The sequence below is a fragment of the Phasianus colchicus genome, chromosome 1, assembly GCF_987193195.1.
Source record: "Phasianus colchicus chromosome 1, bPhaCol1.hap1.1, whole genome shotgun sequence".
Taxonomy (NCBI): Eukaryota; Metazoa; Chordata; class Aves; order Galliformes; family Phasianidae; genus Phasianus; species Phasianus colchicus.
In genome coordinates, this window is record NC_143436.1 from 66636630 (window position 1) to 66653970 (window position 17341).

Sequence of the window (17341 nt, forward strand, 5' to 3'; positions counted from 1 at the left end):
AAAATTCTAATGCAAGCAAATATTTAATAAGCTTTTAAAAAAAAAAAAAAAAAGATTTAGATTTTAGCTAGATTTTAGCTGAAACCCACCTGTAAAAATAGTGCGAGCACTGCACAAAACAAGCAATCAGATTTGTTAATGCAGATCACTGGATCATTACTAAAAACACTGTATTTTTCCTTGTAAGGGCTAGTTCAACTGTAAGCAGAGACTATTAAAACTCTTACATAATGACTTAATCTCACAAAATCACCGGCCCAATAGCATGATGCAGGAAGCTATAGTTCCTTCTCAGCTTTTGAGAACTGATGCCATTTCATACATTCTTGACAAAGAGAATTTCTTAGTACATCAGTGTATGGTGAAAACTTGTCAACCCCTGAAGGCTTAGCAAGTCTAGAAGATGGACTTGGTTCCAAGTTCTTTGAACTCTTGGTTTGCATTGCCTAGTATACAGTACTAGAAAAGGGAGTATGCTATTGGAATAGGTGTCACTTAAAACTGGAGAATTTTGTGATTATAGCTAGCTTGAAGTGCGATACCCATCTGAAACAGTAGCATAGTGTCTTGAGAATGGATTGGCTTGTTGAAACTGCAGGGAGTAAATTCAGATATTTTCTAAAAGACTTTCCATGTCACATTTGCAAATCACTTTTTTCCCTCAGCAGCGTAGTATAGAAGAAAAATTAAGAACTTTTTTCTTCAGTATTTAAGACAGAATAATAGGTAAGGAGGATAAGGGTTTTGCTGAAAAACCAAATTATTTCCTTGTCATATTCCATCATAGAAGACTTAAGAGGGAAATCTAACCCGTAGCCATTCTTTTGCAATATTAAGGATTAGCTACTGTCACAGACAAGAATGAAGGAAAAAGAGGTGCTAAACCCATCAAATGAAGAGCAACAGAGTACCAGGTACAGTGAGATATACCAAAATGTGCTGCTAAAAATTGATAGGGCTGCTAACTTAATATGTAGTCTTTCCTCTAATACTGCCTTTAAGCTCTGAGGTTGGAGAAAGCAATTTTTCTGCTTCTCTGTAATTGAACAGTAGAATTGATGCTGAGAATTAGTCTAATGAATTTTTGTTCTTTACTTGATAAATGGGTTGAAGTAGTAATAAAAAGTAAAATTAAGAGACATATAGATGAGTATTGTAATATTACAGCTATCAGTCAGCAGAGCTTTTGTAAAGAAAAATGATGTCTAATGATATTCCTTGAGCTTGTCAACAAATAGTAGAGGACAGTCATTAGGTATTTTTTCTCAGAAAGTTTTCTTTCAAAAACATCTTCACAAGAGCCTATTGGAAAAATAATTGTACTTTTGAGAATTAGACAGCCTTCTAAGGGACACAGGACAAAACTGGAAGTATACTTTTGGTATTTGGTGTAGGAAAACACTGCAGTGGGGGTACTCAGAATCTGAGTGTAAGAGCTGTTTTTTCATATCTCTGCTAATGAATTGAAAACGCTTGTGACCACTGTAGTGAGACAGTGAAGAAACATTTGCATCTGAGGCAGAAACCATCAAGTCAGAGTGGGAGAAGGCAGAGGATTCTTCTTGCAGTGTAGGAGGATGGGTTGGTTAGCTACATAATTGTAGCGTTCACAGAAATGTAATATTACATATTGGCTAGAAAAAGGGATGTTGTGATGCACCTTGCCCTTTTCTAGTATGACTGCGACTACAAAGGAGCGGAAAGGAAGCAGACCTATGTTTTCATATGAAATATTTAACCAAAGTAGGTGGAATGATCTAAACACAAGACTTAGTCGTTGAAAATGGAATAGGAAAGCATACTGAAAATATTGGTGTCATCTGTCAGTAGTAAGCCTTTTCCTGTAGTACTGAGATCTTTATGTGTTAGGCCACCTAGAGATGAATATAGCAGAAACAGAGAAAAAAATGAAGAGATTCAGTGTAGGTTTTGATCTTGAGATTAGGAAAAAAAAAAAGCAAAAAGACTGCTTAGAGAAAAGATAAGACAGATTTTTATGAAATACAAGAAAGGAAAATGGGTTACTCCATTTTACTTTTTTAGTTATTACAACAAGAAGTCAGTCTTTCAGAAGAAAAGGTGGTAAGTATAGAGAACAGACTTCTCTGCAGCTTCCTGTTTGGTCTAGATTTCTAGAGTGTTTCCATATCTGTGAAATAAAAGACTTGTGTTTACCTTTGCATTATGTGCCAAGTGCAAGATTTTAGGGTTAGCCATACAAAACAACAACAACAAAACATTCTGAAAGGCACTTCAGGTTACCTGTCTAGCCATGAGCTCCAACTTGGGGTGCCTAGCAGCTGCCAGCTACGGTCCTCAGAGCTCATGGAATATTGTGGGGACACACTGTATCTTGGCTCCTAAGTCAAGGTACCTTACTCAGTAACACGCTTGCACTTATTTCCCACGATTTGCCCTCCTGGAGCCACCTGCTTCTATTGCTAGCTCAGAATTCTTTAGGAAACAAGGTTCACCTGTGACATTCTCACCTGTGAAATCTTTGTGCAGAGTTTGAACCATGTTACTCTTGGGAAAAGGCAGTGGCTACATGGAAAAACCAGGGGAGATGATTCATTGGATTGATCGTATGGGGTCAGGTACTGAAAACCATATGTAAGAATACGGTTGTTTTTCTTGCAGAAGTGTTGAGAGGATATTTCTGATACCTGCTGTGGTGGCATTTATTGTTTTTGCATTTTGAGATTTTTATCCGCGAGGCTAAGGTTGTTAACAGGCAGAAGTTATCTAATTTATTTTATTTTATTTATTGGACAGGGGTCAGGCACTTGTAAATTATGGACTGCATTCTCAGTGAATCAAAATATTTAGGTTGCTTGTGAGGTTCAGTTCTTGGCATCGTGTCACTAATTACTTTTACACAACTCTGAAATAATGACAAAAGGAAAATGCATCAACAAAGAAAGAGAAATTAAACTTTGTAAAACAAAACAAAAGCAGCGTCAGAAATAGAAAGTGTTATTTAAGGGGAAAAGCGGGTGAGCAAATGTGCGGTCTGGATTCAGTGCAGTGTTAGATGGCAAGAGAAGAGACACTCAGCCTTGGATCTTCTCCAGGCAAAGAAAAATTTATGATGTAAGTTTTCTTTGATAAACATTCCTGAGAAACTACTTTGTGCTTTAATCTAAATGAGTGTTGGTCTCGATCCAGTTATCTTTTTTGTTGTTGTTTTGGTTGGCTTTTTTTTTTTTTTTTTTTTTTTACTATTTTCTTCCTGATTGTTTTATACTCTCACTACGCTTCAGTGCCACCTGTTGAGAATCTGTCTTGCTTCCAAGGTAAGTGGTAACAGAAGGTCATCCACTCTGTACCTGGATGGCATTAGGGCTCTTAAAAAGCATCCCTAGGTATTCCAATGTTCTCACACTTAGGCTTCAAAATACCGTAGCAGTACTTGCTCTGCTTCTGCAACAAAGTGTGGAAGCATTCCCAGGGGCACTTACCATGGCACCCAGCAATGCTGCCAGCCTCTAGCTGTCCCATGTAACAAGAGGAGCAAGAGTTAGTCTCTATAGAACTAGCAGTAAAAACAAGCAGTTAATCTGTTTTATACCATACTTGCCTATTTATTTCTCTGTAATAGTGGCTGAATTGGGGGTTTTGTGTTGGAAGTGGGAGCTTAGCTTTTTGTTTCAACAGAACCAAATGGCATTCGTTCTGCTTTTACCCCAAAGTGGAAAATCAGTCATAAAATGGCATCAGAGCTGCATTAAAATAAATGAATGCATATAGTAGACTTTTGTTGCTTCAGAAATGTAACATAACTCTACATCCTCAGTGACTGCTGTTTCAGCGTGCAAGGTGTAAGATAGCAACATTTTATGACTCCTTCCAGAGATGCATTTAATGTCATTAGAATCATAGCTTAATTTACAGCTTGATCTTCCCAGTGACATGTATAACAAGTTAAATATCAGTAGAGTGCATTTAATAAACACTAATTTGTATTAATCTTATCACAGACTGTATATGTTATGCAGCAAACGTGTGTGGTACATTAGAAAGGGGATGTATTTACAAATCTGTTCTGAATTTAAAAACCGCACATTTCAGCATCTATGTTTTTTGAAACATTTGCTGTATAGTGGTTACATGAATACTTGTGGTTATACAGACTAAAAAGGAATAACGTAGATAAACAATTTACAGCATGTAAAAATTTTATCTCTTCTGTGTTCTTTGTTTAATTACAGTTAGTCTAAAATGTAAACTGGTTTTGATAGAAGGTATTTCTTGCAGAAGACTTTATTCTTCATGGGTCTTCTAACACAAACTGAAAAGAAAATGGTAAAATTATTTGGAAGTATTTTACATTTTCTCCTCTTCTAATCCAAATGAGTACGTAAAATGGAGGGCATCCATGAACTGAGCTATATGTGCGTCATGCCCACAAAGAAGAGCCCAGGCTGGTTAGCTGAAGGTGGCTGAGAGCCCTATGGTAAACATGTAAGAAATGATCCCAATGGCACTGAAAGACGATGTATAGAAGCAGACAGCAGAGGTACATGTGGGCTTGGAGAATTTTGATTGCAAACACAAGAACAAACCACAGGGCTGCAAAATGAAGGAACGCCTTTAGAAAGTACACAGAACTAGCTGTGGTGGATTATTACAAATCACCCTTGAGCTTTTAATTGCATGATGCTTGTTTGATATCAGACAATCAATGGGAGCAAATCCGTTTGTTTTAAACCCAGCCTCCTTGGTGCATAGGTTAGGAAGAGCAGATTATAGTGGAAAATGCAGTCAGGTTAGGAACGCAGAGACAAAATATAATGCTCATAGTCCTTGCCAGTGGATGAGTTTGTATAGTATTGCTGTTGGGGAAATGTCAGTTCTATGGTGATAAACTCTGCAGGCATTGTATTGAGGGAGACTCAGAAAGACCCACTGGGTTAAGTGAAAAGATCTCGCTTTCAGTGCAATTTGAGTCCTGCTCAACCGTTATTATCTAGTTTTATAAATAGATCAAAGTTGTGCCATTAGGGTATGTGGGCTCAGAGGCTTATGTTTGGCTATAAAACTGAGGTTACTCCTTCAAAAGAGACTCGATCTCTCCCGACCACTCCTCCACGCACACACCAGGGGAAAAGGGAGTCATTTCCTTCCGATGGGAGTTGGTTGTCTGTATGAAACGAGCAAAGTTCATCATCTGGTGTACTGTGGCAGGCATTTACATGTTGGTAACAGTCATCCCAAATGACACTGAGGAGGGATGTTCCTGTTGGCATTGTCATCCCAGGGGCTGAAGATGGGCTGGGCCCTGGTAGTGGCAGGACGGTCCCTTGGATGTGATCGGCCTGAGCAGGACAGGGCAGGTGAGGCGTTGCTGAAGGCTTTGGCAGAGGTGGCATGTTGTGTGCAAAATAGTCGTGCTTAAAAAAGAAGTTAGAGAAAAGACTGAGAGCAACAGGTTCTTACTCTAGTATTGCTTTGTGTTCAGAGCCTTAATGAGAGAAACTGTAGATTTGAAATCTAGTTAGTTTCTTAAAGAACTGTAAAGACAGTTTCTATCCATGAATATGTCCCTATCTTTTTGTGGTTGCTTTTTTGTTTGTATTGAGGGTTTTTTGTACTTTTTTTTTTTTTTTTTTTTTTTGCATGTGTTTGCATATAATTTTGTTTCTAAAAATGCACAGTTGTTTACAGTTCTGTATGAATTTTGAGTTACCTTTACCACAGCCAATGTGGAGTGGATGGAATCAAAGAGAGCAGAGCTGATGTTAATAAAGGGATGAGGAACTCTGTAATCTTTTTTAGTGGTCCTTAAGGAAGTTTGAATTCCAATTTTTGATGAAGATTCAGATTTCTCTTTCAGGGTACTGTCAGTACTCCTTTATGGGTAGTGCTGCAGATGATAGGCCCCCACTGAAACTGCAGGTAAATAGCTGATAAATGAGGGCTTCTCGCTTGCAAGTGAGATGGTTTTACTTTTCCTTGAAGAAATTCAGTAAATTGAAAAACTCTAAATAGCACAGAAATTTCAGTCCTCCAGACCGCCTTCTCCTTCTCAGATTTTGCGATCCTATATTCAGCGCTCCGTTTTGCCAACACCAAACATGCCTGATGTGGCATTTACATTCTTTTAAAAAAAGCGTAGATTAGTTATATTTCTAAGAGTTAACTTCTTCTCTTGACACATGTACTTAATTCCCGTTAATGGAAATGGCAGTTAGGCATGCACACTGAAAGGAAAAATCTGTTCCGAAGCATATGATCCAAACTGCATTGTAGCTAAACATTTCCATACTCTGAAATAAGCACTCATTATTTGCAAGATATTCTTCATAGTAAATGCATGAACCCCACTCTGTTCTCCTTTCTCTCTCTTAACCTATTCCAAAAACCCTTTCTTAGAAATGTTAGAGTTTCGTTCCTAATGCTGTAGTTGTTTTGGATATATGCCTAAAAAAGAAAATCCATGTAGGATCTTCAGAGTTTTGCATATTTTCTATGAGAATTTTCCAGTAAATCATTCTGTGGAATATCTTACATTTCCTTGGACTTTGTAGGTCTCTATTATTAAAATCTACAGTGGAAACAACAAAACATGAAAAACTCACTTTATTTTCCAGCACTTCCTTTACTTACAATATTGCAGCAGCTGCCAAAGGCACCAAGCTGAAGTGTTATCATTTGATGGTTTTTATTATTATTTTTTTTAAATCATCTCCTTAGTTTAAGGCTTTCTTTCTGCCCATTTGCTTGTATATAAAGACGTGCGGATTCCATGTCTGTAATATTCCAGAGTTATGGTATTTCTAACTTGAGCTGGGTGGATAATTGATTTTTTGGTTCACCTCTTGAACTGGAGGACCACGATAGCAACCAAAAAATCACTAACGCACAAAAATTCAGATAAGAGTTTATAATTCGAGTTGTTTCCCTCACCTAAATGAAAGTCAGAGCCTTTTGGTTCAGTTCAACCCCAATTGTCCTGTTTTGCCTGAACCTTTTTCATTTGGACACTCATCAGAGGAACAGAGCAAGAGAAATGCAAGGGGAAGGGCTGGCGGGGGGAGGCTTCATTTTTCTCATCACGTGGAGGTATTTGGACTTGCATCCTGATTCTCAGCTGGAGAAGAGCTGAACAAGGTTTGTGGTTACGTATTGTCTTATTTTCAGCTGGGGCTGATTCATCATTGATTCCAAATTCCTCATTTTCTCCAGTTTCTGATAAGACGGCAGCTTTTGTTCTACGTCCTGGCAATTTCTACAAAGCAAGGCTTCAAGATGACCGTAGGAAGATTTCAAAGGTTCCCTCAAACCGTTTGTTTGGCTTGCTGCTTCTTGCATTTGTAGTTGAACTTACTGTGAGAACATAACTTTACAGAAGAATCTATAATAACACAGTGACATCCATACACTAATGGAGTAATACAGTATTAGTACTGCAATAACGGTAACATTTTTTTCCTCCTTTTTGGACCCCACTGTGCTTCCTCTCACCAAGCTGGGAGCTCAGAAAACATCAGATGAAGAAAACCAGGGAGACGGAGATAGGCACTAAGCAGCAAATAGAGTATGGTAAGAGTAAGTGCTGTAAGCTAAAGCTAGGGTAAGGGAAAAGAAAGGTTTATGTCAGAAAGAAACATTCAGAGCAATGATCTCTGCTTCCTTTCTTTCTTCCTTCCATTTCCTCTCTCCTTCTCAGCACTCCCTCTTGCTTGTTTATCTTTGTTTCTCCCCCAGCATTTCTTTGTTGGTGGGTTCTCTTGTGTTGTATTTTTTCCCCTTTTATTATGGTTCCGGTCTGGCCGATGTCCTGTTCCATAGCTCTTGATGTAGATGGCAATTGCTCTGGTTCATAATCATAGTAGCAGAGAGCTGACTGAGGATCATCAGCATGGTGGGCATGACACAGACTTGGACTCAGAGGGGATGTGCTCAGTGTTCTGAAGATGCTTAAACAGGAGGGAAAATAGAGATAAACATACATGGACAGAGGAGGGCAGTTGTGGTGTGGAGCTGAGCTGTAAAAAGAACACAAGGTTAGAGAGTTGGATGGGGCTAATGTACAGTCAGAATACAGTTGTTGCAGAGCTGTTATAGACTCTTTAAATAAATGTCCCTACAGCTGGGTCTCCTGACCGGCTCCTGTCTATAGGCAGCTCCTGGGGCCAAGGGCAAGCGGGGCTGGAGCAGAGCGTGGAATGGCAGAGGAGGAGCAGCATTTGCGGAGGGGGCAGTCAAAGGGAAAAGGCTGGGGGCTCTCACAAGTATGAGCAGACGGGTGAAGCGTGCTTTAACCACGTGTGAAAAGTCACGCCTTTCAGAGGAGAGCAGCAAAAACACACAGCGTGTTTCAGCAGCGTGAGGGCTGCTGCGCGCTGAGGCGCGTGGATCTTTGTTCCCATCCCGTTGCTGCAGTTGGCTAACGGTGTCAGCCTGGGCAAGCTGCTAAGCCTGTCTGCATCTCAGTTTCCTTATTTGAGGCCAAATTCTCCTACTAAGTAGCCTCCTACTCCACACAGAGATTTGCTGATTTGAATGGAGCCCCTGTGGAGCGAGATACTTTTCAATACAAATAAAGTTTTGGAATCAGCCCTAATTATATTTATTACCTGCAGAGGAGTAATGTGAGACTTAACGTGGTTTGAGACACTCAGATGAAAGAGAAAGTATGTGGAATTGTTCTTTTTAATCATCCGCTGCCTTTTCAGTGTCTACCTCACAGCTGTCCTAAAAGGGCTAGCTACTAAATAACAAATAAAAATCCTTGTACATAGTAACGAGGTTTGTCAGGCTCCCATGAATGAACCTCTGTGGAAAATATTATTAGCCAGGGGCTACTGGAGGAAATCAGCGGAGCTGCCCCACGGCGAGGAGCCATTAGGTCTCCCTCCTGCCAGCAGCTGGCAGAGCCCCCAGGATGGGCTCGGGAGGACGGGCCAGGGGTAGCCTGGGGGATCCTCCTGTGTGCTGGACCCTGCACTCATCCCCAGTGGGGCCGTGCTCCTTGGGGTGACAGAAGCGTTCATCCAGGGGTGAAGCCAATGGTGCCTTCGTGGGGCGCTGGACTGAGTGGCCTCAGCCTGAGCCTGCTGGCTTACAACATGTGCATGGACGGGGGCGGGGGGGGTGGGGGAGAAGGGGGAGGATTAAATAGGGTAGCTGTTCAGTATTAATAAAAATAACACATTTTGGGGGGATTTCTTTCGGCCAGTGGGCACAACAATATCGAGTGCTTCGTGGCTGCTCCGGGTGGATGTGCCCGTACACGGCTGCAGCCAAGTTGCGTTCTGTGCACCGCCAGGAGGTGAGGGTGATGGGGGGGGAAAGGGGGGGTGGACCTCATCCCACCGCTGTGGGGTCAGAGCCTCGTGGGCTTTAAAGGCCTTTAATGTTGTCCAGCTGCAAATTAAAGCAGAGAGAGAGAGAAAGAAAGGAATTAGGGCTGAGGAACTGGAAAGAATGGAGGATAGCTCCGTGGGTGTGTGTGCTGGGGAGCAGTAGACCCGTGTGTTGTGCTCTGTGGGGTTTTTGTCCCTTTCCCTCATTTTTTTCCTGCTCTCAGCTCGGTGCCGGCCGGGCCCGGCGTCGTGCCGCCGCTCTCGGCGCTGGGGCGGGCGCTGCCCCGCGGTCCCGGCTCCCACCCTCCGTTCCCTCCGTCCGCGCGTCTCCCCGGGGAGCGCGTTTGGGAACGGGCCGGGGGAAAAGGGTGCGGGGAAGAATGGAGCGTCTCCAGGAAAAGGGCCCCGGCGGAGGAGGGCAGAGCCGCGTTTGTTGTTGTTTGCGCGTGTGCGCGCCGCTCCGCACGCCGCTACCTTTCCCCCGGCGCACGGCGGGGCCGTCTGATGGAGTTTGGAGAGGAGGCAACTCCGGGTGCGCTGCCAGGGCGGCTCGCGGCGCTGCGCGGAGCGGCAGTGAGTGACAAGTTGTTTACAGGTTTCCTTGAAGGGGCCTCTGCTATATTTCAATCTGTCAAAGTTGCTTTTCTTCCCGCGGAACAATGCCTGATTGTTGTGTTTTTTTTCCTCCCCTCCCCAAAGAGGGAGAAAGAGGGAGAGGAGTGGAGAGATCGGGGCTGGGGGGGGGGGAACCGAGAGGGGGGGGGAGGCGGGGGGGAGTAAAGGAGTGGAAATTCTTCCGAGCACAAATGCCTTTGGTAACATTTTTCTGCGCCCAATCCTTTCTCCCCCGTTGCAACTCGCAGAGAGTTGGTAACTGGTTCCATTTAATCACTCCGCTCTCGTTTTATCTCCTCTCCCCGCTGATCTTCCTCAGCGCAGGGGATTTGCTCCCTGTTTAGGTGGATTGTCAGGCTTTCTTTTTTTTTTTTTTTTTTTTTTAATTATTGTTTTATTCTCTTCCGCTCTCCCCACCCCCCCACCTCTTTATTTTTCTTTTCCCCCCGCTCTCGGGGCCGCGGGTGCGCAGCGCCGCGCCGCCGCGGGGGGAGCCCGGCGAGCGGGGCTGCGGCGGCGCGGCCCCTTTAAGAGCCTGGTCAAGGAGCCCTCGCTCAGAGCAGCGCGCCGGGAGGGAGGCGGGAGGAGGGAGAAAATCCATCGGTGTGGAGGGCTCGGGCTCACTTGACAGGTTCAGTCGGAGGCGACCATAGGTGGCTGCTGTGACAAAGGGAAACTGCGCTTTTCCAGCATGCTCACTGACCCTGATTTACCTCAGGAGTTTGAAAGGTGAGGCGACTTGGTGGGGCGGGGGGCGGGCTGCGATGGGTTTGGCGTTCGTTGTTTTGTTTTTTGGTTTGGTTTTTTTTTTTTTGGTTGTTTTTTTTTTTTTTTTCTTTTTTCTTTTCCTGGGGGGTGGTGGTGGTGGTGTGTGTGTTTCTCTCTCTTTTCCCGTATTTCCCTCTCTGTTCGCTGCGCGATGCCCGCGCTCGGCGCGATGCCCCCGCTCCCCCACTCCGCCCCGCGTCACCTCGCCGCTGTCACGATGGGGGGGAAGCGGGGGATGCGGGGATGCTCCGCTCCGCGCCGCGCCGCTCCGTCCCGCCGGGGTGGGAGAGGGGGTGGGATCCCCGGCCCGGCGCGGTGCCCTCCCGGCAAAGTTTTGGGCCGCCGCGCCGGGAGCGCTGCGCTCCGCTCCTCTCCGTGCGACCTTTGTTGGCCGCGCCGCCGCCGGGCCCGGCCCTCCGCCGCGGGGCCGGGAAACTTGCTGCCAACTTGCGGCCCCCCCGGGGTGCGGGCAGCCCCCGCGCAGCTCCGAGTCCGCCGTCCCCGGCCGCGGGCGGGAGGGATGCGCTGCCGGAGGGCGGGGGGGGGGGGGGGGGGGGGGGGCTCGTCTCGGTGCGAGCTCCCTCCTGTATAAACATTTGGTTGTATCCGGCGGTGCGGTGCGAGCTAGGTGCTAGACCAGCTGGGTACAAATATGCTCAGGCAAGCTGTTCGCCGCTCGGAGCGCTCCGGAGGGGAGGCAGGGAGGGAACGGGTGGGAGCGGGCAGGGGAGGACGGGAAGGAGCGCCCGAATTGAGGCATCGGAGAGAAACGAAATTGGGAAGCGCCGAAAAGAACTATTTTAACGCTTTCTGCCCTCTTTCTGCAAGCAGAACGCTTTTCTGCCAGAAGTGGGGTTGGTGTGTGGCGCTGCTCCCCGCGCTGCCCTCCTACCGCCGATTTTCCAGACTTGTGTGGAATATTGGGCATTTTTCTTTGCTTTGTTACAATTGCCATAACGGAGGAAGATGCTTTTGTACACGTGCGTCGTACCAACTTAGTGCAACTACCTGAGGAAACTGCTGGTGCTGCTGTGCTGAAGCGGTGCGGCATCGCAGCAGTGCCTCTGTCCCTACAATAGACAGATGAAAGTGCTCCGTCGGCCTCACCGAGGTCCCATCCAGACGTGTCCGAGCGGGCGGGTTGGGCTAATTCTTTGAACTTTGTGGTGAGCAGCGTGCATGCAGAGCCTGCCAGGCAGAATGGGTCCTTTCATTTCCCTGCTGGTGGACTTTTCTTCCTCTGAAGTCTCTCTGCGTTTATATCAATTTGATATACAAACAAATCGTTCTGGACAAAACACCTCCTGTAGAAATAAAGCGAGCGGCTCCACTCCGTTTTTGTAGGCGTCTGTCTTGTTTTCAGGGATCCCAGAGCTGCTCCTGTGCACATTCCAGTTAAAATAGTCAATGCACCGCTCTCCGTTTGCTGCGCAGATAACAGCGAGCGGTAGGAATGGGAAGCAATAAAAACTAACCTCGGGACACATCACTTATTTTTTTTTATTTTCTTTCGATTTTCCCCCTGCAGTTGAAATTGGTAATCCCAACCAATACCTCTGTTAATCATTACCGTTTGTTTACACGGCGTGTGTTTGACTGGAGTTGCACAGGCACACAGAGCAGCCCCTGCCCATGTCACAGATGTGCGTTTGCCAGGAGCCGGCCGTGAGGACGCGCTTCCTCTCCCCCACGGATGCTCAGACACACGTGGGCTTGTGGGGTGCCTGTGTGTACATGGGCACGGTGTGCAGGGGATGGGGTTTCAGGCAGTTGTCGCAGGTTGTTAGCCAACATTGGTGGCAGACGCTGCTCCTGGAGCACAGTTGTGCAGCCACTGGGGTCCCACACGTCATATCTGCATGACTGCTCTGCTTGTGCTGATGCTGTCCTTCTCCCACCGCTCCCCGGTAAACTAGAGCAGCGAGGTGCAGGGCTGTCAGGCAGAGTGCTTGCAGTGCAGCTCTCAGTGCCTGCACATCGCTCAGGGGGTCCCTCTGCTTCTCCTCTTACCCCTCCGTGATGTCTGGGTGCATCCTGGGGAACTGCAGGCAGCACCGAAACTTCTGGACACCTCAACTTGGGGAAGCTGAAGCGATGGGGCTGCTTTGGAGGCTGTGGTCATTACCGTGGGCATTCGCCGTACACACTTGGAATGAAAATTATCCCGAGTGTCAGACGGATAAACACTCATTAATTCATTCAGCATCAGTAGTAAATTGCACTACATTTTGTGAACCGGCATGTATAATTAATTGTCGTGCCAAAAACATGAGGACTGTCGTGCTTTCCCAAGAAGTTCCTCGATTCTTTATTCCTGTTTGTGACGGCTCTGTTGCCTGGTGCAGGGGAGCACCACAGTGCATGCAGAGGATGAGGTTTGCAGGAGGGGTGTAGGGAGGAATCGTAACTGGAAACTGCTCTGCCTGTTTCATGGGGCAGGGGTACTCCCGGGGTGCACGTTGGACATTTCCTGTGGCACTCTGAATGGGCTTAAATGTCTCAAAAATGACAACTCTTCTGTTGCTTTTTATATTTTTAAAGATGGGCTATTATGCTTAAATGTACCAGGTATGGCCACAACAGAAAGAAAGTTTGCTCTGTGGAAATGTAGAGAGAATTTGGAACCGTCGCAGACAGCTGTGAAATGTACCAAATGATGGGCTCAGAAATGCCCAACATAAAGTTTTAATGTCTTAATAAAATCTGGTAAATGAAAAATAGATAAAGCGACTGCTTAACAATGTCCCCAGTGTAGGGAATGTTCTTAAACCCCAATTAATTACTGCATATTTACATTTCTCTGTAGACTGAGAGAGAGGCTCCGCTAGGCATCAGGACCAAGTGACGTCCTTTCCTTTTCTCTCTTTCATTCTTTTCTGTTTTCTTTCCTTTCTTTTCACACGCTAGTTTGAGGTAAGGAAGTATGTGTGGAAGAGGGAAGGCAAGGTTAGTGCTTCCTCAAAGAAAGGCAGAGCTGGCAGACAAAAGGCACGGACTGAGCAGTGGGATGGGGACAGCAGAACAAGTTCAGCACCGCCAGTCAGTGGTTCTGTGCCCTGGAAGCGTTCTGTGTGCTGATGAACGGCACGTAGAAGGGAGAGGCGAGGATGTAAAGCAAGCCTCTGCTGGGAGGAGAGAAATATACTTAGCTGCTGCGCCGCTTTGCTGCACGAGTCATTTCAGACTCCCACTGAATTTATTTTGGGGTTGTACCAACACTGTCAAATGGAGAAATCATTTTCCTAAAAGGAAACTTTGCGTATTCCTAAGTGCTTTTCTTAGCTAAAGTTACCCTAAAAGCTTTCTTCCTTCTACTGTGTTTGCTGAGAGTTTTGGAGAAAGAATAATGCCTTTCTATCAGCCGCCTTGCTCAGAATGATGTCCCACTCTCCTAAAACCTACCTGTAGATGTAAGAGTGATTACTCCTTCATTTAAAGTAAGCCAATGAGATTTCTTTAGTACTGGGCTAAGTAGCATTTACCTTTTGCTGAGGTGCTTTCAGAAGGAGACTGTGTGGCTTGTGTGTTCAGGTCTGGGGTCTGGAGAGTGAATGCAGTGCCAAGTGGAGGTTTCAGCCGGTGGTTCTTTGCCGCGGCAGAAATGGGCGCGATTTCATTTCTCTGAGATGACTCTGAAGGAATTAATGCCGTACTCGTTAGCGTCCTGTGTGTGCTCATTTCACTTGCTGTGCTCACGCTTACCGAGGAAGAAGTAGACTGTTACAGATTATAGATTTTAATGACCATCTCCCCAATTTACCAATTGCCGCGCTTGTGACCCGGTCTTGGAGAGCAAAAAAAGCCCAAGCGGGAGAAGGCTGAGTGACACGCCAGCCCGCACAATCCCACTGTTGTGCTCACTGTGTTCGAGTCAAATCGGGAGTTTGGCACTGCTAATTCTGGGTGGCTGGCTCATCATATGCATTCAAGGAGTTAATTAAAACACACACAAACACATACACACACTCTCCCACCACGCATCTTGCAGTGTCTGTGTGCGTGGTGTTTGTGATTGGTACCTTTAGGAAGGAGAGGAATTGTTGTTCCTCCTCTTGCTGTCCAGAGAGCTGAAATACAGAAATAGTTTACAAAATATTTACTGCTTCTTGGGGAACTTTTAACAAGCACTTATGGCTTTATGCTGTAAGAGGCACATAGTGCCTTGCTGAGGTATGTGAACGAGGAGCCCCGATGATGGGATGGTGTGTTTGCGTGATGTGATATCCTGATGCTGGGTAGGATACCTTCAAGTTGATGTGTGCCTATGCCTTGCAGAAGTCAGTCTGACATCCTCTCGGCTCTGTCTGTCCTGTTGATGTCCTGCTCGGGCCTGGTTTGCTGTAATGAGCTCCGCAGTGGAGGGGAGAAGCAGGGTCGCGTACCTGCGCACGCTGCCAGCGCGCAGTGCTTACGAGTTCTGCTCCCCTGCTTGCTCGCAGCGCTTCGTTGGTGGCTGCGGTGCGTCCCTGCTGATGCTAAGCAGGCAGCATCCCAAACAGGCAGCATCCCGAGCAGCCAGGCGCTTTTCCCTTTGAAAATACTGGCGGCTCTTCATCTATCACGGAAAGCGCACGACGCTCCGGTGCTTGTTAGGCGCGGAAAAGCTGCGTCTCTCTGCCTGCCTGCCTCGGGAACTGCCAGCGGAGCGGCTCCGTCCCGCTCTCGCACCGCCTCGCCCGGCGGAGCGACTTCGGGAGCTCCGGGCCGCGTTCCCCTCCCCACCGCGCTGAGGCGGCACCCGGCGGGCCCCGTCCCCGGGCGGCCGGGCCTGCGCTGCGGGCCGCCGCTCCCCGCTGGGCCGCCAGGGGGGCGCCTGAGGGCGGCGAGCGGGGACCCCGGCGCGGGGTCGGGACGGGACGGGGTCGGCCGGAGAGAGGCCCCTCCGGAGGCCCGGCCCCTCCGGGCTGCTCCCGCTGCGGGGAGCGCCGCTCGTGGCACTTAGCGCAGTGGGTGGGGATGGAGGGACGCGTGAGAGTAATTCGCTGCGTTACGGGTTGGTTTTATTATTATTTCTTTGGAGAGTGGGTGCAGTGTTTCTTTATTCTTAAGGTAATATATATATATATATACACACATATATATAAATAATAATAATAAAAGGAAGGAACGTGTGTTGCCGGCCGTGCCAGGTGCTGCGGGCAGCGGAGGAGCGGCGAGGCGCTGCCCGTGGTGCGGGGCTGCCATGCTGCGCGCTGGCGGGGGCGGGCTGCTGCGAGGAGATGGGAGAGTTCTCCTGCCCCCTCCGCTGGGTCCGTCCAGGCTCTTCTCTCCGGCTTGTCCTTTCGTCACTTTAAGGAAAAAAAAAAAAAAAAAGCCATTTGTTCAGCGCGGTGGTACAATGTTTGACTTGTAGAACGCAGTCGGAGTGAACATGAGAACAAGCTCGGGGCTCACTCCGAAAGTTTGACGTTGGCATTGACCTTGTTTCCCTTGAAAGTGGTGTGGGATCAATCAGGTAACATTTCTCAGTCGTTCCGTTCGTAACTATAAAGGCTGTGCTGTAATTGTATGAAGGCTATATTGTAATTGTATTGTCATTCTTAAAATTGGTGTTTGATGTGTTTCCCGATTGCTTTTTTATACTTTTCATTTTGGTCGTTTGAAACAACCAGTGTGGAACTTCACATCGGCGGTTGTTCTTTGAGATCTATAATAATTTTCTTTTATTCCTGTTTTACCAGCACTTTGCTGTCATGTTTTCTCAAGTTCATACTGACTGGCTTCATCGCTTTTTCTTTTTTCTTTTTTTTTTCCATAGGATATGGGTGTCTTAGTGCTATTTGATCTCAGTACATCTTAAAATGTTACCTTAGTGCTAATTTTTCTATGTGGTTGTATTGCAGTATTACTGCTGCGTATTCATTACTGTCTTCATAGGATCTTACTTAGTCTTAACATAATTCCACTACTTTGGGGGCAAAAATATATGGCTACTGAATAGGAATTGAATTTTCTTGTGGGAATAATCGTTCTTTTTTCTAGCAGTGAGGAATGCTGTGCCAGGGGTGTGCTTTAATTTTGAGTAGTAAAGACCTTTGTCTATATCTAATGTACTTCAGTACCTCTGTAGCTCTGGAGAAAAAAGACTTGGGAAAGTAGTCTGTGTAAAGTGAAACCCATACAACTTGTCATCCTCTTGGCTTCCTTGGTGCTGAGCTTGTCGTTTTCTTGATTTTAAGAATGTGGGAGTGAAAAAAAGGTCCCAGTTTCCATCCATTCACCTTGCAGGTTGGGCATAGGCAGAGATGATCTGTCTGACCGTGAGCCAGAGCTGTGTGCCAGCTCCACAGACAGCGTAGGACCGGGGGGAAGGAAGATGGCAGAACCATTCAGAACTTTGTACTTACTTTTGTAGCCTGGTTAACTGAAAAGCTTTCATTTCTCCTGTTTGGCCAACTAAAAGCGTGAGCCTGGAAAAGCACACAGTCGCTCTGTGTTTCTGACAGTGCACTGTATGCCACCACTGGGTTGCTTTAGGCTATGCTACTTGCCGTTTGCTGGGTGTCCCATAGGGGCTATGCTTCTATGGAGTGGGAAGCCACCAAAGCTCATCGCGGCCCGAAAGACGCACTGGCAGCTTTGCGTATGATTTTTATAGTGTGGTCTTTCTGGGAGCATCCCTTGCTTCAGAACAAGGTTGAACAATC

General features: G+C 46.4%; 1 protein-coding gene across 16 annotated transcripts in view; it reads left to right on the forward strand.

The window, feature by feature from the left end:
* The window catches only part of SOX5 (SRY-box transcription factor 5), a 632328-nt gene that overhangs the window by 333980 nt on the left and 281007 nt on the right, over positions 1–17341 (forward strand). For 7 of the 16 annotated variants that reach the window (XM_090146123.1, XM_090146129.1, XM_090146125.1 and 4 more), the window contains exon 1: positions 10473–10655. The exons of 7 other annotated variants lie outside the window; for them this stretch is intronic. In XM_090146123.1, the coding sequence (XP_090002249.1) occupies positions 10618–10655 (38 nt within the window). In that variant the 5' untranslated portion in view covers positions 10473–10617. Of the gene's footprint in view, positions 1–9119; positions 9885–10472; positions 10656–15783; positions 16150–17341 lie in introns of those variants that run through there. 2 more of the 16 variants (XM_090146177.1, XM_090146181.1) reach the window with 2 other exon arrangements.